Genomic DNA, 24,088 nt, shown 5'->3' with positions numbered 1-24,088 from the left:
GATTTGATTGGTGGACAATGTGAGTGGAGTAGGAGGAAGAAATTGAGGCATTCTCAGGGCGGTAGAGAAGGAGGAAGGTGGTGTGGAGATTACTAGATCTAATCCCCGGACCGTGAGCTCTAGAGACCAAGAATAAAGATTTTTGGTGATCCTGACTCTGGCTGATTTCTGGAAGACAGAGTTCCAGCATTGGAGATAATAATATGTAGTGATCAGATGGGAAGAGAGTACCTAGGATGCCTCTACTCCTGTTTTTTGTTTTTTTTTTGGGGGGGGGGGGAAGAAAATTATATGGGAGGAAGGCAGACTTGAGAGAAGTTGCTAAGATATTGCTCTCCCAAAATATTACAAATACAAGATCTACTTTGGGCCTTATAAACTGTTCCCTAACGAATGGGAGGAGTCATAAAGGCTGAAAATGATCATATTATGATTTTCAAATAAAGATGGTGTGCCTTTATATATTATGTGAATTTTTACAAAGTGCTATCCTGAAAATTCAGTTGTGGGTGGTACCCGTGGCAATACACTTATATCTCCCATGAGAAAACTGAGGGTCACAGAGCTCATGGATTTATTCAGTGTTTGAAAGGAAGCAGGTCTTTTCTGCTATGGTATTAGACATAATGCAGAAGGACAATATCTGCTAATAACTAGATGATTTCTGATATTGGAATGATTTTGTACTACTGAACTCCTTTCAGATATAGAGTCTCATTTCATTATTTTCCACTCCTATTGGGTTAGCCAGTGGTCGTGAAGTTTAAGAAGCTCCTCCCGGATACTAAAAAAGGTGGCACAGGCTGCTTTCTTCTCTGCTGGCTCCTAATTGACCCATCATTTGGCTTGAAGGACTGAATCTACCTGATGGTGACTAAAGACATGCTAATTCTTCCCCCCCAAGGCTGGCTGCCAAATACCCAGGTGGAATCACTTCCCGAAGATCTGGCTGGAGCCTGGGGCAGCTTGGAAGAACCCAGACTTCATTCACTCTGTATAAACTGATGTGTGAATGCTAGGCTATGCTACTGGGACAATAACTTTGTTGTTTTTTGTTTTTGTTTTTGTTTTTTTTTTTCCCTCTTTTTTTTTTTTAATTAATTTTATAATTATACCCTTTTTTTGACAGTATATATGCATGAGTAATTTTTTAATAACATTATCCCTTGTATTCATTTTTCCAGATTTTCCCCTCCCTCCCCTAGATGACAGGCAGTCTCATACATTTTACATGTGTTACAGTATAACCTAGATACAATATATGTGTGTAAATCCAATTTTCTTGTTGCACATTAAGTATTGGATTCCGAAGGTGTAAGTAACCTGGGTAGATAGAGAGTAGTGCTAACAATTTACATGCACTTGTAGTTGTTTCTGGGACAATAACTTTGAAAAAATGTAACAGAATTTAATAACACCTTGATTATTGGGGCCAATTTTACATCCAGAGGGCATCACTTAATGAACTACATTAGTCATTTAGAGTGGATAGCACATAATCCCTGATGTTATATAATGTTTAGTGAATTGCACATTTCATAATTAAGATGATTTCTACCATGTAGTATTTACTTCTCACAGCACCTCCCTTTCGTTGAAGTTAAGTGATGTTGGACACTTTGTGACCCCCATTTAGCATTTTCCTTTTTTTTTTTTTTTTTTTTTTTTTTTTTTTAATTGCTGAGGCAGTTGGGGTTAAATGACTTGCCCAGGGTCACACAGGTAGAAAATGTTAAGTGTCTGAGACCAGATTCGAACTTAGGTCCTCCTTCAGGGAGGACTTCAGGGCTGGTGCTCTACCTAGCTGCCCCCATTTAGCATTTTCTTGGCAAAGACACTTGGAGTGGTTTGCCTTTTCCTTTTTCAGCTTATTTTACAGATGGGGAAACTGAGGCAGACAGGGTAAGTGACTTGCCCAGGGGTCACATGGCTAGTAAGGGTCAGGCTGGTTTTAAACTCAGAGCTTTCTGACTTCTTACTCTGCTACTTAGCTTTCCCTATTTGCTTTTCTATTTCATTTGAACTAACATTTTCTTTGAATTCATCCTGTTATGGGACATTTATTCCTCACAATATCCCAAGAAATAAAAAGGGTTATTAGGTTTGCTTTTTATGTATTCCCATCCTCTGTCCCTTCCCCCTCTTCCTCCTATTTTTCTTTCTCCCTTTCCTCCCAGATTCTCTGACCATAGCCAGTGTTACACCATGCTGTCTCAGATAGTCAGGTTCATCAGGAAACTATTCCTAAAAGTCTGGGTCAGATTAGGCATTGTCTCTGAAGCTCTAGCTACTGGCACCATTCGTTGGCTGATCCTTAAGCCATTAGATACCATGGAAATCCTCAAGCTACTGTTTTGTTACATCATCAAAAACTCAAAATACTATGGAAGAATATAGATTTAGGCCACCAGGCACCTTTACCTCTAAATGTACATGTGATTCTATGACCTGGGAAATGTCTTATGATCACACACAAATGTAATCTGTTATTAAACCCTTTTTTGATGAGAAAATATTTTATGTTTAGGTCACATACACATTTGTAGTATTATTTTTGAGAAATATATTCTTAAAATTCATATTGTAGGATTTTGGCTTAGATAGTTTAAATTTATATGTTCTGGAATGGGTAATAACTGTTTGACTTTTACTAATGCTTAGCTAAGTAATTAATCTTCAAAGTAGCTTTACAGTATATTATTGCTGGAACTCTGTCTTCCCAGAAATCAGCTGGAGTCAGGATCACTAAATGTCTTTATTCTTGATCTTTTAATCTTTTACAGTCAAGGTCAGGGGGTTAGGCCTAGCAACCTCACACACACCTTCCTCCCTCAAACGCCTGGAGAGACTAAGTCAGCTTCTGCGTCTCAATTCCTCTTCCTCCTCCCACACACGTCACTTCCCCCTCTTTGTCTCACCAATCAAGTCAGTACAGAACAGCTGGGGAGGGTCAACCTTCAAACAAGTTAATAGGGAACTGTCCAATTGGCAATTAGTCTCACGTGCTTCATTATCCAAGTGCATTGCTCAGTTCTAGCCCTTTACAGTATATCATTTTGGTTCACCTTATTTCCTCATTTATATATATATATTGACCATTTACAAATATTTCATTTCAGCAACAAATTGCCCGTCCTTCTCAAGAAGAAAAGGTAGAAGAAAAAGTTGAGGAAGATAAAACTGAAAAGACAGAAAAGAAAGAAGAAGAAAAGAAAGATGAAGATGAAAAAGATGAGAAAGAGGAACCTAAGTGAGTTAAATAAAGGCTAAATAAAAATATGTGCATCTTTACTGCTACTGGGAAAAGTTGGATCCTTTGAGGTCATGAGATAGTAAAAGGGAGCGCTGAGCCTTGCAAGATGAACCATATTAACTCTTATTCCCATTGTGATCAGGAAATAGGAAAATGTTTCATTTTTGGCTTAATATTTTGTGTAGCTCTGGGGGACTCATTTGGCCGGCCATTCATTTTGCTCCATGTTTGATTCTTCCTTTGACATAATTGGCACAGTTGACAAGAATTATTTCTGTGCTTACATCTATCAGGAAATTTTGAATGATCTTAATATATGTATGAGAAACACAGGAGAGCATCTTTTAGCTAATAGTGATAACAGTGATATTGCTGTTGTTTTATTATTCTATAAAGTTTCCTTTGAAATAGATGTGCTATTAGTTTCAAATATTACACTACTATAGAGTATGTTTTTTTAATTTGACAATTATTATTGTTTTTAAAGTTTATGATTATTAATTACTTGCTGTTGTTAGAGACCAGACTTCTTGAGAGGTATTTTTGGAATTCTCAGGTACATCCTCACCGCTAAAACAAGGGCCATTTTGTCACCTTCTTTAGTGTAGTAAACCATTTTTAAAAGACACATAATTTGTATATTAAACAACATTCTTATGTTTTAGTTCATAACCTTCCACTGCCTTTGTTCTAATTTGTTTTTGAGATTGTGATAGTAGCATCCTCCCTTTCTAGAGCTCTTTGCCCTGAGTATACCTATCTCTGAAGCCTGTTTCTTCATCTGTAAAAAGAGGAGCTCCAGCTAGATGGACCTCAGAAATGTTTGAGCTACAAATCCATGATGCTCTCACCCATTTGGCCAAAGTCTGTGTCCACAGGGTTGAGTGAATTGCCTAAAATCCCATGCTCAGTTTATTGTCAAGGCTTACCACCTCATGAGTGTAGTGCCCTTTTGCTGATTCTAGTTACACTCCTCATCAAGGATGGGCCATCTCCTTTTATAATTAAGCTGTGAAAGGGTACTTTCATGGAAATGGCAGTGGTTGTCTTAATGGAAAACATGGAATTTGTGAAATAGTTTGACTCATTGTTGAGAGTAGTTCTTGGACATAATTGAAGTATTCTTTTTTTCTTCTTTAAGTTTTTAAAAGCTTATAGTTACATTGTAGCTTTTTAAAATTGTGGTGTTTATTTATAGCTGCTAACCTTCAACATCACACATTATTCTTATTCTTCCTTAGAGAAAACACCAAAGAGAAGGACAAGACTGAAGGGACATCAGAAGAAACAGAAGAAAGGGAGCAGGCCACACCTCGGGGTCGAAAAACAGCCAACAGTCAAGGTCGTCGGAAAGGTCGAATCACCAGGTCCATGACAAACGAAGCTGCACAAGCGAGTGCGGCCGCAGCTGCTGCTACTGAAGAGCCCCCGGCTCCACTGCCGCCGCCGCCCGAACCTGGTAAGTAAGTCCTCTCTATCCATCACCAGAATTCAGCCATGTTCAGTCCCTGCCCTGGTGGGGAAGAGCGAAAAAGGGGAAATTAGACTTGTACAAAGTGTGAAAAGTTTAAGAAGAAACAAAGTACTTTAATATTTTAACACGAGTGGGCTTATTTTTATTTAGATATTTATTAGATTTATTAGAACTGAGAAATGAAGGAAAAATTCATCCAAGTGCTTCATCAAAGTTTACGTGGACTTTGAAGCATAAGTACAAATTAGTTCTAGATAATGTAAGTAAAGGCATAGTCTGTTGTGATCTTCGCTGTTGTTGCACAAAAAAATTCATTCAGTCTTTGAGAAGAAGTGGAGAAGGGAGAGGAATTCTCTTTCTGTACTGAAAAATACTATCTTCTGCAGTCATTTTGTTATTATAGAAATAGCTTTTGTGGTCTCAATGGTCTTTTGGTAGAATCATAAGATACTTGGCTGAAACAAAAACTTAAAAACTGAATTTTGACTTATTTTATTATCCTATATTTAATTAAAGTGGTTTTAAAATGAAGTCCTTATTTAAATTCATAAGGAGAGGGTAGGGGTGTGTATGTGTGTGTGTAATTTATACACACGGATTCTTAATACATAATAAAATTTCTCTTTATAAGTAGAGACAAATTTTCATTCACTTTCAGATGTTAAGGCTTTTTACATTCCACATTAAATTTTGGGTTAGGATTAACAATAAAAACATCTGATCCTCTTTTGAGAGATGTTTTTAGGCTACTACTTCCTTTTCAGTTTTCTGTATTAGACTTTCTTGGTATACAAAGTATTTTCAATTTCAAGAGCAAATGGTATATATGTGTTGCGAGCATAAACGCGTGCGCGCGCGCGCGTGTGTGTGTGTGTGTGTGTGTGTGTGTGTGTGTGTGTGTGTGTGTGTTGCTTTGTATTTGTCTCTATCCTTAGAGATATGTAGGATTTGGGGCAGATCACATTGTGTGAGTTGCTGTGGGATCTCTTGTGTGTCCCCTCCCTTCTCTCTGTGTTTCAATGTAGGTGATTTGCATATGATTTGGTACTGTTTAGAGAATGAGTCTCTCTTTTTTTTCTCCCTGGCGAGTAGCTTAGGGGAAAAGAGCTCTTTGGTTTCTTTGGCTACACCCTTGCAGCAGAAAGGAATTTGCCAAAGCCTGCAAGGTGTTTCAAGACCAGCTGTATGTATCCTTATCTCTTTCCTCCATGACACATTTTGAGTCTTTTTCTCACCTCCCTGGCTTATTTTAAATCCCAACTAAAATCCCATCTTTTGCAGGAAACTTTTCCCAACTCTCCTTAATTCCACTATTAATGATTTCCTATTTATCCTGTGTATAAGTTGTTTTATATATAAATTTGTTTGCATATTATCTCCCCTAATAGATGGAATTTCTTTGAGAATCCAGGACTGCCTCTTTTTAAATCCTAGATCTTGGCATAATTTCTGCCACAGGATAGGTGCTTAATTAATGTTTGATTGATTGCTCTATTCTGAGCTAATTAGCCTTAGCCAGTTTATAGCTTCTTCCCATTTCTTGTTATGAGGACTTGATATGAGGAGCTTTTTTTCCTTTTCAACAAGGGCATATTCCTTCTTAGTCCTGTCAGGTTCAAGATCAGAGAGCTCCATTAGTCACTGACCTGAACACAAAGAGGTACAAGCATCTCTCCTTACCCAATTAGGGTGGTATAGTAATGGGGGAAAGTCCTGGATTGGATTCTGAGGATCTGAGTTCACACTGACCTCCCTCACTGTGTCACTTTAGCCAAGTCACTTCCCTCTAGGGGGTATGGAGGAGGTTTCCTCCTCTATAAAATGGGTTAGTGAGATTAAATAACCATGAAACTCTTTCAAGTTCAGGTCTGTGACCTTAGTAGTCACTTAAATTGATTTAAATACTTTTGACAGTGTTTCAGTTGGTCTGTGGGTCCTCTCAGGGTGGGCAGATAACCCCCTCCCTCCTCTTGGTCCCACCTGACTCTCATTCATGTTGTCAGTCCATAAGCCGCTCCCTCCACAGGGGATCCCTCAGCAATGCGCTCTGCCTTGTCTGGGTAGGGAATAACCTGAGCTATGGTGGGACCTTCGTGTGTTGTTGATTGTTATCAGATGAGGAATCTACAGCGAACAGGTGTCTGAGGTCAGATTTGAAGTAAGTAAGGTGGAGGCCCCGTGCTCCCCCCCATCCTCTGGGCTGCCCCCATCCATCACAGCAAATCCACCTTATCCAAAGATTTTCAAACATTTCACATGGATTCATTAGATTTCACTGTTCCAAAAAGCTGTCATGTTGGTTGAATATATTCATTACTGAGTAGATGTGACTTAGGAGCACATTCATTAGTACATCTGCCTCCATGAGGTAAGCTGTGATAGCCATGGACTCCTCGTGATAACCTGACTTGTTATGGATAGTCTCTCCTTTCCATCCCAACACTTGTAGCTGTTGTATTGAAGTAACAGATCAAGTTGTGCTTTGGTCAGCTTTTTGTTCCTAGGAGCGATTGTAAGTAATTCGTTTTGTCACTGAATAGTGCCACTTCTGGGAACAGGACTTTTGCCTCGAGTTTTCCTTGTCTTTTAGAAAATGATGAGCTCTGAAAGTGGGAATTTTCCTTGAGGCTAAGAACTCTTCTAGAATCACATTTAAATTCAAGTTGTAAGCCAATCCTGAGATTTGCGTGTGCTTTGCTTCTCATTATGCCACACAGACTGTTCAGATTAGAAAAGGTGAAAGAAGAGCAGTGTCCTTGGGCCTGGGCTTGACATGGTGGTGGGAGGGCCATTTTTCTTCTTTTAGTAGGAAAAGGGACAGATTGGTGCAGTCCGTTTCATCATTCAGGCATCTCCTCAGGTATGGCTGCCTTTATTTTTTCTTGAGGGGGAATCCTTTTGTTAGTTTGGAGGATACTTGATTCATGTGTTAGTCCATTAGCTTTGAGAACTTTCTCAAAATTGTCTTCAAAAAGTCAGCCTGTCTGCCAGGGTGTAATCACGTATATTCACTGGTAGAATTTGGTTCATTTCACATTGCTTGAATTCTCCAAACATGGTTCTTCAACATCGTGGTATGGTGTCATCCTTCATCCTTTTAAACATGAGGAAATTGAAGTACTTATCCATGTATTTCCCAAATGTGCAGTCAGGGGCATAATTAGAAATCCAGACTTCTAAACAGTAACCTAGAAAGTTATTTTTAGACAAATCGAGTAGAATCTGCATGACCCTTAAAAAATTATGAATTTTTCAAGTATTATGACCAAAAGACTAAATGGCGTTGAGAGAGAGAGCGTTGTGATTTTAAATTAGTTGACCCTTGAATTCTTCATTGGAACTAAGGAGACATTGGTAATTTTTTTTTTTATTTGAATTACTCAATAATCATTATAAATTGATAGCCATCACTCACAAAGCACATTTATTGAGTACTTACTGTGTGTCTTAGGTTGGCCTATGGAACAAATAAAGGGTATTCATGGGAACAGTGCTCAAATCAACAGGAATAGTATAGGGTGCTGAAGGGGGAGAGAAATAGACTTGGTTTGCATTGAAATCCATGAGACTTGGCAAAAGGCCGTGGTGGAATAGTAGGGAATCTTTTTTTAACTGACATAGTCTGTGCTTGTTATACCTCCAAAATTACAAGAGTGAATCTTCTTGTTCCAGACATTCTTTTCCCTTTCCAATCCTTTCCTTCTTATTTTTTGTTTTAGTTTTAACCTCACTTAGATTTCTCCCAGTATCCTTTTCCCTCTCAAGCTTAGAAAGCCATTTCTAAAAGCAAAGAATATTTTTAAACCAAAAAAAAAAAAAAAAAAAAAAAAAAGAGCAAGAGGAAAAAAATCCAGTAAAACTGATTAATAATTCAGAAAAAGTCTGGAAAATGTATGCAGTGTTGTACCCTACCCTCTGATACCTTCAACTTTTGCAGAAGAGTTTTGAGAGCTCTCTTCTCACATCTCTTCCAGGCATTCTTAATTAATACAAAGCCTGTTTATACATTAGAATGTAAGCTCTTTTTGTGGGTAAACAATGGCTAAGCCAGTTTTAGGTACTTATAAGATACAGAACTCTGGGGAAATGTCCAAAATTGCATAGAGGGGAGTGGGGAAAATTGGGTGAGAGGGAGAGGCAGGACAGCAAGAACATAGCAAAGCAGAACTTGGATTGTTTCACATTGCTTAGGTTTCATTTCTGAATAGCCATTTAATCTGGTATGAGTGTTTTACGATCCGTTTATATGTGTCAGCTCTAAGCCATCCATGTCACTGTTACCTAAAGTTGGTGATCAGTTAAAAAGCATTTGTTAACCTCCTGCTAAGCAAGCACGTGAGCATACAGGTCTAAAAATAAGAGGGTTTCTCCTGTCTTGGAGCTTATTACATGGGGCTTGCTTATAGATTTCAAAAAATGCAATGTGTGTGTGTGAGATGGGGGAAGGGAGCTATGTGATCTCACACACACACACACACACACACACACACACACACACACACACAAAGTATAGGAGTACTTCACATAAGCTTGAAGGACACAAAGATTTTGATGAGATAAAGATAAAGCCTTGAAACTTAGGCTTTGCTAAGGCCTAAAAGCAAGTGATTAAATATCATGTTTACTGACTAGTCTACAAGCCAGTTGGGCTAAGATGGGCGGAGAATTGTTTAATAGGAAAGGGACAGTGGAAGGTGGAATTAACCTGGAGCAGAGCTAGGAATGGAGGGACTTGGATTGTCAAAGGGTGTCAGGGAGTTACAAAAGTTAATTGGCTGAATTGTATTCTGGTAATATCATTTTGGTATCTCTATGGATTATAGATTGCAGAGAGAAAAACTGGATGCCAATTAGGAAGTTATTGCCTCCCTAATGAACCATTCTCAGGTTGATGGTGGTGTCAGTAAAGAAAAAAGGGATAGAGAAGATATTGAGGAGATTGAATGGATATATTGGGGTGGGTGGGGAGGGACAGGGGAAGTAAAAGTGAAGCATCAAAGACCATTCTTACATAAGAAACCTTAAGTAGATAGGGAAAGTCATGATGTACTTGACAAAAACAAGGAAATAATAAGGAGGGGTGAATTTAGAGGGAAACATACCAATGTGATATCCAGGTGCAAGTGTCCAATGGAAAATTGTGGCTCAGAATTGACCTAAGGCCTTGATATAGTTTACTAAGTGATACCAACTCTAGTCATCCTTCATAGAGCAAACATTGAAACAGAAGGATGAATGTTTCTTCCTCCTGTTTCCCTAAATTTACCAAGGATATTTCTACTATATTTTGTGGAGCATTACATAGCAAAATGATCCATTTCCTTGGAAGAGTTTAATGAAATCTTCTTTATAAGCAAGAATCTTAATTAACTCTTGAAAAAGCACTTAATACCATGAAACACATTGAAGTTCTTTTGTGAGGATTGTGGTGGTTGTTTCTATGTGGTAAAGTGTTTTCTAAGAATTTTTAACTTAAACCAAGTGTTAAAAAATTGGTCTTTGAGATTTTGTCCCCCTAATGTATGAACAGATCACTTTTGCTGAAGCCTCTTAATTTCTTTTTCTCTAACGTCAGTGTGTCTCTTGCTGCATAGACATTCTATCACTTTAACTTTAGTAAAATGGTTTCGGCATAAAAATTGTGCTTTGATAGGTTGATTTCCAAATTTTAAAATACTTTTTGAATGCAGGACAAAATGTGTTTCTGTACTTGAATAGTGTGTGTGTGTGTGTGTGTGTGTGTGTGTGTGTGTGTGTGTGTGTGTGTGTGTGTGTTCCTTCTTTGTGAAGAGAGAATTTACAAAAGATGATTTGTTCTATAGTTAGATTCTACCAGATGCCTAAGGAAAACTTTTTCCCCTCTTAAAACCTTATGTAAAGCATTATGCTTACAAAATTTCCCTGAGTGTTCCTGTGATTCATTTGACTTGTTGACATCAGTACTTTTTAAGTTCCTTTGAAAATTTAACTGAAAACAGCTTGATAAAGATTTAAGTCGATTTAGCGAGCATTTTGTGTGTGTGTGTGTGTGTGTGTGTGTGAAGCAACTATCATATTCATTTAAATAGCCAGAAGTTTTTTGTCTTTTTTACATTTTAATTTTTACTTTTTTTCTTAATTACATGTAAACAGAAAGTTTTAACACTCATTTAAAAAAATTAGTTTCATATTCTTTCTTTCTCTTTCTTTTTGAAGCCAGACAGTTTTATATAGATTATACAAGTACAGTCATCCAGAAACATTTTGATATTAGTCATGTTGAAAAAAAAAATGCAGACCAAAGAAAACCAAGGATAATAAGGAAAGTTTTAAAAAGTCTACATTCAGACCCAATCTGTTCTTTCTGTGAAAATGGATAGCATTTTTCATCCTAAGTACTTTGGTATTTTTTCGAATCACTTGTATTGCTGAGAATAGTTCACGGTATTGTTACTATTTACGGTGTCCTCTTGGCTCTGCTTATTTCACTTTTATATCAGTTTATGGAAGACTTCCTAGGTGTTTCTGAAAGCATCCTTCTCACATAGCATTCCATCACAATTATATAACACAATTTGTTCAGCCATTCTTCAGTTGATGGGCATCTACTCAATTTCCAATTTTTTGCCCCCACCAAAAAAAAAAAAAAAAAAAAAAAAAGAACTGCTAGGAATAATTTTGTACACACAGATCCTTTTCCTTTTTCTTTGATCTCTTTGGAATATAGAAGCAGTCGTAGTATTGCTGAGTCTAAAGGTGTGCATAGTTTTATAGTCCTTTCCAAAATTGTTGGACTTCACAAACTCCACTAAAAGTGCATTCATGTCCTAGTTTTTTCACAGTATCTTCAACATCTGTCATTTTTCTTATTTGTCATATTAGCCAATTTGATAGATGTGAGGTGGTAGCTCACTTTTGTTTTAATTTGCATTTCTCTATTCAATAGTGAGCATTTTTAGGGCATAAACTCATTTTTTGAATATGTCCAAGTCATTTGTTATCATTTGTTTGGAAAACTATTTTTGTATGTCTACCAAATAATGTTTTGTGTTACTCTTTATGAAGTTGGGATGACAATAGCACCCACTTCACAAAGTTGTTAGCCTGATCAAATAAGATAATGTAAAGTACTTGACAGATCTTATTATCATATACATATGATAATATATGTTAATTTAGTTCTATGATATATGTGATATCATATCATGTAACTGATCATTTTTTAATTTTTGAAAACTAAATTTAGATTGCCTGATAATTTGAGTTTCTGTATTATGGATTAACCTTAGAATGTTCTAGGATCAGAAAGGATGGATTATACAGATAAAGGATTTTTCTTGGAAAACAGAAAATGATTATAAATGCGTCGTACACTTTGACACGTAGTTCTTTGGTATAAGACTAACCCAGTGAGTTTACTCTCTACCAATACAGGTCTGAACCTTAGAGTCTCTCTGAGTTTCCTAAGACACTAAAGTAGGAAATGGCTTGCCATTATGTATCGGAGACACAACTTGAGCTTTGGTGGCTTTTATTGAGTAGCCGGCTTCCTTGCCCATTGTGGTCTGCTGGTTCAATTCTGTAGTGCTTGATTACAATTAAAGATGTAAGGCAGGTCACTAACAGAATTTTGTTTGTAACATAGCATTCTGTGTTCAGCTCAATCTCTACTAACTTTCACATCTGGAACTTGATCCACCCCACCTTACTTTCCCATAACCAATGTTATTTAGCAGTAATATCATCAATATGTTATCATTAAATGCTCTCCAGTATCTTTGGGGCGATTCTTCATGTAGGTAACATCGTCCCTATGTGAAACTGGCTTCTATCTCATTATTTTATTTAACATCAAATTTTCATAGAACCTGTTAATAGCAAATATGAAAATATGCCCCTAAAATGACTGTTTTCATAATCATATTGGGTTATATATAGAAATAACCTTCTAATTACCAAAAGAGTATTAAATAATATTAATATGATTTTAATTCTAAATTTATTTTCTGATACTGAATCTTAGAATATTGGAAATTTGTTCTTATATATTAGAAATTTTTTAAAGTCAGAATTTGGATTAAATAGAACAATTTAATAATTTACAATTATACCAGTAACAGTGGGACTTACCTTATTACTCTATACTAGATCTTTGTAAAAATTGGTAATTTACAGAATACTAAACATATGATAAAATTAGTTGTGTGTAAATGCATTTATTAGGTATGGAGAAAGCCTTCTGTCATGACAATTTAAGGAAGAACTTATTTTCACTCATTTAACAGTTATGAAGAACTTATATTATTTCATCCTATAAAAAGCATGGCTTCTGTTAAAGAAACTGGGACCATCACATATTTTTCCCTCTAGTATTCTGAACATATCATTTCATAGATGGATTGATACTTTAAAAAAATGCATTTTCCTGATTAGATTCCTTGCTTTGATTTTAGCTTCTGCTGAACCTGTGGAGACTTCACGTTGGACAGAAGAAGAAATGGAAGTTGCTAAAAAAGGTAAAACTTGTCCTAATTGGTCCCCGCGTCTTGGTAGTTGTGACCATGGAGATTTTGCTACAAATGCCACAGCATTCTTCTCTTCCTTCTCTAAAAGAGAACTTGATAGCTACCACAAATCAAAGGAAACCTGTTGCTTTTGAAAATTAAATTGAATTTTAGAATCAAGGTGAAAGGTCTATTGAAAGGAACTATGTAAGAATTTTCTGTGACAGAAAAGAACTTTTAAAATGCTTTCAGTCAGTATTTCAGTGTGTGCATGCAGCATCGATTGTGAGGGTGTTGTTGTGTAATGAGGACAATTGTGTAGCGTTCCCAGGGATGGTTTTTCAAAGGATCTTAGAGTTGGGCAGGAGAGTCAGTGGGAAGAAAGGTGCTCCATGCTGGCATAGATGAGTATTCTAATTCTGACCTTCACCATTTGTCCTGTGTAGGAGAAGTAAATACACTGTTTCGTATATATGTGAAGAAAAAGCACAGCATTTTAATGTACTTATCTGTGCAGGTTTTTCCTTCGTTAGCAATGGTGGCTACTTGAATCCTTTTCCAGCCATAGCATTCCTCTCCTATGCTGGTCATTAAACCTTCGAGATGTGATTCCAGTCCCAATTTCCTGGCTTGTATGATAGAAAAGTCAAATACACTAAAAATAAAGCATTTAAAAGCATTTGGGGCTCAGAGTCTTTTTTTTTTTGAATGGACGTGTGTGTGGGTATGTATGCACACACCCAACCATATACACCTTTTCTGTCCTTCATGGCAGCTGGATTCTAACACTCTAGAATTATGGGGTTTGGTGCCTTGGATTCTCAAAATGAAACCAGCAAAGCTCCTAAAGCTTTCGAGCCTTCTAACTTTTGCCATTCAAGGAGTGGCCCAGCTCTATTCAGCTTCTTGCTGTAGAGTTGACCCCCAAAGATGGATTTTTGTCAACCACAGCAATTCATAGAGGCCATCTACAGAGTTACAGGGGGGTTGTGTACGCTACAGCAGAATGAATAACATCATTTTTGTAGCAATTCCTATTTTATGGATGAAGATTCCTTGGTCAGTGATACATGGCTAATAGATGGCTCTCTGACCTAGGGCGCCATCTTGTGTGCCTGCTCAGCCTCCTTTATCTCAGCTTTTTGTTTACCAGAATTGTCAGCTCTTTTCTCCTTTTCAGTAGCTCAGAATCCTTTGGTCCTCTTCCAGTTTATTGGTCTCATCCAAAGAAATTGATAAGCTGTTCCCCAACCCACACAGAGGGGTTAAATACTTACATCCCCCACATAGTAGTAGGAGAGGACATGCCTTCAAGCAAAGTATTCGATGTGAATTGTGCTGAAAATCCAACCTCTGCCCAAAAAGCCCTCCCTCTACAGTGTACAAAAATGACCATCAAAGCCCTCTGGCTGGGGGCAATCTATGATTCAGCTCTGGGCAGCTTCCATAGTCTGCTCCTTGTTCTCTTTCCCAGGCAGGAGGAGCCTTTCAGAGACTTCTCCAGCCTGCACCTTCCTATGGGATTGCTTGGGCAAAAGGCATTGGGGACAAGGGCATTTTGTGAGACAAAAATTTTTTCTAAATGATGAAGGAATCTAGTATAGGAAAGACCAAGGTAGATTGCCTGGAGGGAGGAGGAGAGTAGGATGTGTTTAGAAGGTTCCTTTCACTGAATGACTAAAAGAAAAAACAAAAAATATCACATCAGTCGTTCTGGTCTCTGGGTTGATTGCTTAAAGAAAACATTCATAAATCAAGAGTCTGATTTAATGTCCCAATCCCAACTTGGGTTCCTTTTTAAACTGAGTTTCCTTATGGAAAATATTTTTTAGTCAGCACACATTTTGTCCCAGGAACTGATCTAGGTGTTAGAAATATAAAGAAAGGCAAACATATTCTTTGTTCTCAACGAGTTCAAGTTTAGTTGGGGGAGAGAGGGGAACATGCAAATAAATAGATCCACATGTGATTTATATCAGACAAACTGTAGATCATCAGGGGAGGAGAGGGGATCTGCAGTGAATGGACTTTTAGTTCTATCAGTTCTTGTCGTCATGAGGGAGTGCCCAAGCTTGGAGCAGCTTATGGATTATGGGTAGGAATGACAGACTGCCAACATCCAGAAGGATTTGCTCCCTAGAACTAGTTCTTCAAGGAGCTTGAATGTTGGGGAATATGTATAGGAGGTTTTTATTTGCTGCATAGATCTGCGTGGTATATCTGTATTACTCTATTGTACTGGGCATTAGTCATGAGCCTCTTTTATAAGACAGTAGATTTTAAGATCCTTTATCTTGTTTTACCTTAAACTTGAACTTCACAGTATTTACCTTCAAAAACTCATTAGCCACACCAATATGTGGGACGCAATGATGCAAAGAGATTTGACTTTAATTTATTCTTAGCTTTGAAATGGAAGGCTGGATCTGTTTTGGAACACATCTCCTCTGCTTGAAATAATAGCAGCATCTTAGGAAGACCTCTTTCAGCAAGTTCTGAACATCTCCACCTTGCCCATTCCTAACTTTGGGTTTGGGCCAAGCTCAGCCAGTCCCCTGGCTCCATTTCCTATAGAAGGTAGAAGTAGGAGGGAGAGCCAGTATTTAGTGTCCAGGGTCTCAACGGCTGTGTCTGCAGATGGGTGGAAAGCAAACTCCCCTTGTTTGGGGGTGACATGGCCTCTCAGGACAAGTCCCGAGTTTCAGGTGCCTCTCTCCTCTCTTCCACAGGCTTGGTGGAACACGGTAGAAACTGGGCGGCCATTGCCAAAATGGTGGGGACTAAAAGTGAAGCCCAGTGTAAAAACTTTTACTTCAACTACAAAAGGCGCCACAATCTGGACAACCTGCTTCAGCAGCACAAGCAGAAGGTAGGGGCAGCTTCTGAAGGCTGGGGGTCTCTTGGGGAAAAGGATGCCGTCTATTCGGGCGGGCAGACAGCAAGGGATGCATGGCAGTTTGGACTCCAGGCTGCCTCAGCTCCCCACATCTCCAGTCTCCACAGTTCTTGAATTGGAAGGCGGACATTAAGGGGTGTGTGTGTGTGTGTGTGTGTGTGTGTGTGTGTGTGTGTGTATTGCACACCTCTCTGGTAGCAGGAGTAAGACATATATTAGGAATTAGAGAGGAACACGAGTGGATAAATGCATCAATCAAGAAACAAGCATTTATTCAACACCTACTATGTGCTCTTCCCATACATGCATACATATACATATATCTACATTATATCTGGGTGCTGAGGTGAGCCCCTCGGTGTTTGGGGGTGGGCCCTGTCTCATGCTTCTATTACCCAGTGTGCCTGTGGGTATCTGCATAAGCACTTGGGTGCATGTGAAGGAACCATAGTCCTAGAGCCCCACAGTCCAGCTTTGCCTTAAGGTCTTTGCCTTAACAAAAATGAGAAGAATTGCTTTCTGCTCAGCATTTTTCTTCTCATTTGTCGGAGCTGAAGAAATCCTCATTAACATAGGGTTGCCAGCGCCCCTGGAAGTTCTGGGCCTTCCTGGCAACTTGTATGGATCATCTTAGTGGAGAAATGCCCCTGGGCCTTGCCAAGAGGGAATCTGAGGCAGTAGATAAAGGAGGTTAAGGGTCAGCAACAGAAAATGTTTCATCACTGGATATTGCCTCCTCGGGCAGCAGGCACAGGCCCTTGTCCCATTTTTAAGCTTTTCCAGCTTGGGTAACATCTGGACAATCTTGCATCCTCGTGGCATTGCACACTGCACTAGAGTAGGAGGAATTTTGGGAAAGCCACACATGAGATGTTGAAAATAAAAAGCATCATGGTATGTTAAGAAAGAGCAGTTTGTTGTCTTTTTTTTTTTTTTTTTTTTTTTTGGGTCTCAGACAAGAAAAGAGGAAGCATGTTGTCCTGCCCATAGGAAAGCTTTAGACAGTGTTTTCATTTGGGCAGAATGCTGACATATCCAAAAAGAGAGAGCCAGGATTTTTGGTCCTCCTTTGGGGCTTTCATTCTACTATTTAGATAGTCCTTCCCGTTAAGGTTGCAAATGCTTTATGCTCATTAACTCTTCTGATCTTCACAAATAATCCTGAGAAGTAGGTGCTGATTTACAAATGGGGAAACTGAGGCAAGCAGAAGTAACATAGAAGTAAGTGGCTGAGGTTAGATTTAATCAATGTCAGGGTTTCCTGACTCTGGGCCCTGTGCTTAATTGTAGCTTTAATTTTTACAAAATGCTTTCATTGCATCCTCACCACTTCATGAGGTACTAAATGCTAAAAGCATTCTTTTTTCTGAAGCTCGAGCTCAGATTGGAGTTCAGGCTCCTTTCAGTACACCAGAGAGACCTGCCACTGTCATTGTGAATATGCGGCCTCGTGGGCTGGCAGCTTTTAGTGGAATGCCTGAAAATTCTGTCTTGTGTGTGTCCGCTGCCTGTGCGTGTTGTTTGAGTTGGGCAGCTCTGTTTCCTGCTTTTGTTGTCATGCGGGTCCTTAACTCATTCTCTCTTGATTCAGTCTTCACGAAGGCCCCGGGAGGAGAGAGACGTGTCCCAGTGTGAAAGCATTGCTTCTACTGTTTCTGCCCAGGAGGATGAAGACATCGAAGCTTCCAATGAAGAAGAAAATCCAGAAGACAGCGAAGGTAAATTTCGGAAAGGATCATAGGGCGCCTTTGCCCCAGCTGTGTCCAGACCTGTGGGCTTACCAAATGGGCTAAGTCACTGGGGAGCAGCTTGGTAAAGGACACACCTGGAATTGCATTTCCACAGCCTTTCTTCTCTCCCATTGTGAACACTGGGTGATGAATAAGGTTCTGAAAATCGTGGAGGGACAGCGTAGGGATGGTTCTCTTTGTCATGCCATTGGTAACAGAATGAAAAGGTGGTGTCTGTAATCATGTCGACCTTTCCATTTGCTACATGGTTTTCATCCCTCATCAACATCCTTTAGCAATTATCGATGCAGCATCCAGCTTCTTCTAGGCCTCTCCCATACCCTTGTGTTCTTGTGGACCAGCCATTGCCAACTGGTTCATTCTGGTGCTCTGGAGGCACTGCCTGGTAGTGCTAACATTTCCTAGAGGGTATCCCTTCTCCTCAGCCTGGGACCCCCAGCTTCGTTCTCTCTCTTTCTTTTCCCTAAACACTTGGCACAGTGCCTTGAGTTCTAGTAAGTGTTCAGTAGATTTTTGATGACAAGTTGAGTTGGAGGCAACATTCAAAAAAAGGCATTGTACAGGCAGTTCAAAATAGCAAGCGAAAAGTGGAGGTTGGATGCTTACTGGGCCCTAGGATGTATATTTGAGAAGCATATTGGGGTAGATGCAGGAATATGGTGTCTCTGAAGAGTGGCTTTGGGGAAAGATGAGTGGGCCGTGAAAGACCCAGCATTGCCTCTCCATTGACTTCAACCTGTGTTCTCCTGTACCAGCAACAATCTTTGTAAAAAAGGCCATTTTCTGCCTCATTTCTTACCTAGCCTTACTCATTGAATGGCTGCTGTCTCAGTCAGACTGAGACCTGTGAAAACCTCACCTTTAAAAGGCCAGGGTTTCCTGCTGCATCCAGGGCCATCTCCTGTCATCCTGATCTCTAGTGGGCCACTAGATCCAGATGGCTCCAGAAGAGTCAGTGAGGCCGGCGACCTTGTCTCGCTCTCTTTCTCTTCAGTCCAGTTCACTTGCATGGCATAGCATTACTGCCCCCAATGTCATGGTCCTCTTCAAGAACAAAGGACAAGCAGCAACCCTTGTGGTCTCTCCCCCAGTCCTCTCTGTCTAGCCGCCTTCTTTTCTTTCTAACATTCTCCTTTAATTAATCCTCTATTGTATGTGAAGTAATGTTAGAAACTGGCAGGGATACAAAGATCATTACCTTTGTGGAATTTTTGTTCTAGCTAGATGAATGAAACATTCTCAGTACTATACAAATAAGTCACAAAAATATAACAAATTGCAAATAAGTAGAGTGTGAAAAAGATTGTAATGTGATATACAAAAAGATTGTATTTTTTCATAACTCTAGTTAGCTGGCTCATGAGACATACGAAATCTGTGCAAGTTCTGAGAGAGAGTGCCTTTCAACCTCAGGGGAAGAAGTGTATGAACAGGCGCTTGTTATATCTCTTCTCTTTCTCTGCTCAGAGGGTCATCCTTCCAATAGGCTTATTATGCCATCAAAATAGCATTTCCCTGCTAGAAATCTTCAGTGTACCCCAACCCTACAGAATAAAAACCAGTTTATCACCAACCATAATTGTTTTCCTGTATCCCAAACTTATCTTCACTTGTATCTTCCTAAAATCTCTCTCCTTTTGTAGAAATGCTGTCTAGATAACTTTCTCACACCTTCAATAACAACAAAAAATTTCTCTTTTCATTTTTTTTTGTTCTATTAGTACTTAATACTTTTCCTATAACAGTTGCCAAGTTTTAACACCACACAGTTGCTGGCACATGGTAGGTGTTTAATAAATGTTTATTCAATAAATGAATGTTTTCTATTGATTTAGAATTATTTCTCCATGAATCTTTTGTCCTATAATAGCCTGTCTTGTTCCACTTTGTAGATATACCATTATCTGGCGAAGGTCTTTACACGTAGCTCCTTGTAAACTTTCTGTCCACTAGCGAAGTAATCATGAGACTTGAATGTCAAGTCAGGCTCTGTCCTTTTCATCATGGTGTAAGGTGGTTTCTTTGGAACAAGAGATTTTCCTTGTTTGGTTGTTGTAATGGTCTCTTAGACTAATGCTCAGTAATGTAGAAAAATGTCATTTAATTTGATTTCAGTAGTGAGGGAGAACAGCATGGAGCCCAAAGGACTGCAGTAGTATTGGTCCCTTCCTGCTTTCATGTTCCTTGACACTTCAAAAGCTGAGTATCTGAAGAAGAACTTTCTACCTTGTGGAATTCCCCACATTAGTGAAATCACAGATTCTCAGTTTAAAAAAAAATCTGAAATTATTATAGTAAATAAAAGATGGGAAATCATTCTTTGAAATTCAGGTGAATACTTTTTACTTTATGAAATTTCATTTTCATATATATAATTTTCAGATACAACTATATTTAGAAGGAGATTTTAGTTTGAGGTAGATTAAAACCTATGGAATCCTTTTAAATTTTCAAATAGAGATTTTCAAAAAATTTTCAGAAGGATGTTTTTGTGGAACATTTCTGTGGGGCAAAAGGGTTGTTTATTATGAAATATAAACTGCTAAAATCGCTCAACCCTTCCCAAGCAGGTAGCAAAGCTCCTTTTTCCAAGTCCCTATCAGTTAGAGTGGAGACCTTGGCTGATTTCCTGAATGTGCTCCTGAGGAGTGTACTCTGCCTTATCTTCCAGGTGCTGAAAATAGCTCTGACACAGAGAGTGCACCTTCTCCCTCCCCGGATGAGGGTGCCAAGCCAGGCGAGGACCCAACGGAAAATGCCTCTTCTGGGCTAGCCAGCGAGGCCCAGGGAGAACTGGAATCCAGTACCAGCGGCCCCGGCGCTTCTCCTGCTTCTGTCGTTCCAAGTGCAAAGCCAGTAGATGGAGAAGAACCCATGGAAACTCAGGTTAAGGAGGAAGTCACTGAAGACCCCGAGGAGCCCATGGAAATCGATGGTGAAAGTCCCTCTGCTGACACTCAGCCACTTGGTGGTCTCTGTGCGCAAACCAAAACAGAACCTGGTGACGCAGAAGTGAGGCTGCCCGAAAATGTCCAGGTGAAAACAGAGAGGGACGCCAAAGAGGGAGACTCCACAAGGCCAAAGGAGAGGCCTGAGTCAGAGGACACGAGCTTCGCCGTAGCCCAGGCTTCCAGTGCTCTGAGGCCTGAGTCTCACTCTGACAATGATTCCAGCGCCACCTGTAGCGCCGATGAAGATGTGGATGGAGAACCTCCTGAGAGGCAGAGGTGAGTGAGGGTGGGGCCAGATGGGGTGGGGCCTGCATGGTCCCCCATCTTAGTTCTATGCAGCAAGCAGGCATTATCTTATACGTGTATAATTCTCTGCATGTTCTGTCTCCTACGGTGAGCTCTTTAAGGCAGGAACCCTGCTTCTGCCTTTGTATTTCAACAGTTAGCATTGTGTGTGGTCCAGAGAAGGGGCTTAATACAGAAGGGCTGGCTTACTGACCAGGAGAATCAGGGGAGAATAGTCTCAGAAAGCTCAAGGAAGGAGAAGGTCTGAGCACACGTTTCAGAGGAATTAAGGAGGGTTAGGGACTCAGAAAAGTCCTTCAGATTTTATAGTTAAGAGATTGTTGTTTAGCTAAGGGATTGGATCAGAAGCTAAGCTGAAGAGGATTAAGAAGGCAGCAGGGTAAGAAATGTGGAAGCAGCAGATTCTCATTCTCTCTCTCTCTCTCTCTCTCTCTCTTTTGATAATCGAAATTAGGACAGATCTAGGATAATAGGTTAAGGGAACTGTAGGGTTAGCTGAAGGTCTTTTAAGGCTTGTAAGCTTCAGGGAAAAGTTAGGCACTGTGGAGATGTTACATTTGGATAAAAAGCGAGAGTGAATGAGTGAGGCCCTGGAAGAGATAGGGGACACCCAAAGCTGAGGAGAGGCGTTGTACAAATTCTTTTTTTAGAGAGTGGGTCCTACAGCCCAAGAAGAGGGACCTCCCTGATGAGCTGTGGAGTGGAGTGATGGAAGCAGCTTGGGAAGAGAAGGGCCGGGCAGTTAAATAGAGAAGCGGAGTCTCTTCCAGCAGGGCTCCTCAGCAACAAAAAAGCAAGATGATGGCATCTTGAGAGCTGGGATTTATTGAGGCACAAGTGGGAGTGGGGCTACACAAGAGAAAACAGAGTTGACATGGTTAGTAGTAGGGCCAAAATGGCCAGGGGAGGAAATGGCTGTATTGGGAGAGCAGGGAGGTTATAACCAAAGGCTGGAGCCTAGATAAATATATCTAGGAGCAAGTAGACAAAGGGAATTGCAAATAAAAGTTTATGAAACTTTATACTATAACAGTGTTTAAAATGGTGGTTATAGATTGAAATTAATTTAGTGTGGAAGTACTCTTTAGGCATCCTAGAATTCCTTTTAACAATTTTACATTTTTAAATTTTAACTTTAAACAATATTCAGTTGTTTTGTTTTTCTAGCTTTTTTTCAATATAGTGGGAGAGAATAGGAGATGGAAGGGACAGAAGAGAAATCTTCATTTCAAAATAAAACTTAATTTAAAAAGTTTATTTTACATGTTACTTAAAAATAGGTATATTTAATTGTCCTTTAATGACGTGAAGTGATCCTCTTAATATACTTTTTAGAACCTAAATCATCCTTGTAGTCCATACATTTTTGTATAATATTGACCTTAAATGTAGCCTTAACTGTTTAAAATAGTTTTTGTGTTTTTATACTGTTTTGCATAATTGTAACCTTTTTTTTTATTTTAACATTCCTAATGATTTCTCTAACATTCTATAAATGATAATTGCTTATTTTCTAAAATCCACAATAACTATTACCCATTAAAGGTAAGTCCTTTGGTCTGGTCATAAGCATAGTCCAAGTCATGCATGTTGCCAGGCTCACCTGTTAGTGACAGAGCTACGCTGCAGACCCCAGGCCAAGATTTTCAGTCTGTCTCTTCGGGACCCCAGACGGGGTCATCTTTTCAACCCCTTTTTTGTAAATTCAGGATAAGGCCAAATACCTTTCAGTTTATGAGTTAGTGGTGACATGCTATCATCTTTGTTTCCTCAGTACCGTTGTAAGAACCATTTTTTAATTAACATAAATAAAATGTGCAGATTAATACAAGGGAAGTAGCTGTTAACTTTTTTAAAATGAATTTTTTTCTTTGCTCTTTTTTCCTGACTCCAGAATATATCCTATGGATTCAAAACCTTCACTGTTAAATCCTACTGGATCTGTATTAGTCTCTTCTCCCATCAAACCAGCTACAATGGACCTACAACAGCTTCATCATCGAGCTGCTGTCATCCCACCAATGGTAAGTCCTTAGTGCTATCTAACCCGGGTTTGAGGTTAGGTTATCTTAAATTTTCATTTCTTATTTGAAGGGCTTTTATTCTAGTACCTGTGAAAAAGGAAAACTTGTTCCAGAAAGCCCTCTTCTTTCATTGCCATAGATTTTGTGTTTTCTCATTGTGTATAGATGGGTCAAGAGGTGATGGAAGTAGATAGAAACTTGAGGTAGAGAAGAAGAAATTTGATCCTCATTGTAATGAACTCACAGGCAATCAGAGAGCCCTCTACTCAAAAACAGCCATTGAAGGGAAGCCTCTCCTCTCCCAAGGCATCCCCTCCTATTTTGGGACAGTTGTAATTGTTAGCAAGTTTTTCCTGATATTGAGCATAAATTTGTCTTTTTATGAATTTAAACTGATCCAGATTTCTTCCCTCTTGGGCCATACAGAACAGATATAATGACTTTTCTTACATAATAGGCCTTCAGATAATCCTCAGTGAAACCTGTTTGTATCCCCTGCCTTCCTACCCCACCCCAGAGACCATCAGAGGAAAAGAATCCTGTGCTTCATGCTTTTCTCCCTTGAACTTTGAATTTAACTTTGTGAGCCATTCTTGATATGATCACTTTTCAGTATGTTGCTTCTTCATGGGAGTGGACTTTGATATCTGTTATGCCATCTTTTTCAAGGCCAGCCCATGTCCAAATGTCAGATATCAAAAGGAATAGACTTATTAGAGCAAAAGTTTTAGTGATTCTATGTTCATGTACATGGTAGACTATTTCCCAATCTTTAGTGTTTACTTTTGAAGGTAATATTTAGTATTAAATTTGTTTTTATCCTTGCCAAAATTCAAGTTTTGTTTAAGAGAAAGAAAAAAAAAAAGAAAGAAAGCAATGATTAACTGGATGTTGCTGTAAATAGTGATTCACAAATTCTGCCACAGCAGACTCCTTGGCCCATTTTCCCC

At 39.1% G+C, this 24,088-nt stretch overlaps 1 protein-coding gene across 16 annotated transcripts in view; it reads left to right on the top strand.

Annotated features, from left to right (window-relative positions):
- The window catches only part of NCOR1 (nuclear receptor corepressor 1), a 165,580-nt gene that overhangs the window by 99,087 nt on the left and 42,405 nt on the right, over positions 1-24,088 (top strand). For all 16 annotated transcript variants that reach the window (XR_012481479.1, XM_074263926.1, XM_074263934.1 and 13 more), the window contains 7 exons: positions 3,120-3,250; positions 4,495-4,712; positions 13,160-13,222; positions 15,940-16,079; positions 17,698-17,824; positions 20,529-21,084; positions 23,009-23,138. Coding sequence is in view for 15 of the 16 variants with exons in the window: in XM_074263926.1 (XP_074120027.1) it covers positions 3,120-3,250; positions 4,495-4,712; positions 13,160-13,222; positions 15,940-16,079; positions 17,698-17,824; positions 20,529-21,084; positions 23,009-23,138 (1,365 nt within the window). In the remaining variant the exon portion in view is untranslated. The remainder of the gene's footprint in view (positions 1-3,119; positions 3,251-4,494; positions 4,713-13,159; positions 13,223-15,939; positions 16,080-17,697; positions 17,825-20,528; positions 21,085-23,008; positions 23,139-24,088) is intronic.

Source organism: Sminthopsis crassicaudata, chromosome 4 (genome assembly GCF_048593235.1).
Source record: "Sminthopsis crassicaudata isolate SCR6 chromosome 4, ASM4859323v1, whole genome shotgun sequence".
NCBI lineage: Eukaryota > Metazoa > Chordata > Mammalia > Dasyuromorphia > Dasyuridae > Sminthopsis > Sminthopsis crassicaudata.
Note: the sequence above shows the minus strand (reverse complement) of the source record. Positions and strands in the feature narration are given on the sequence as shown.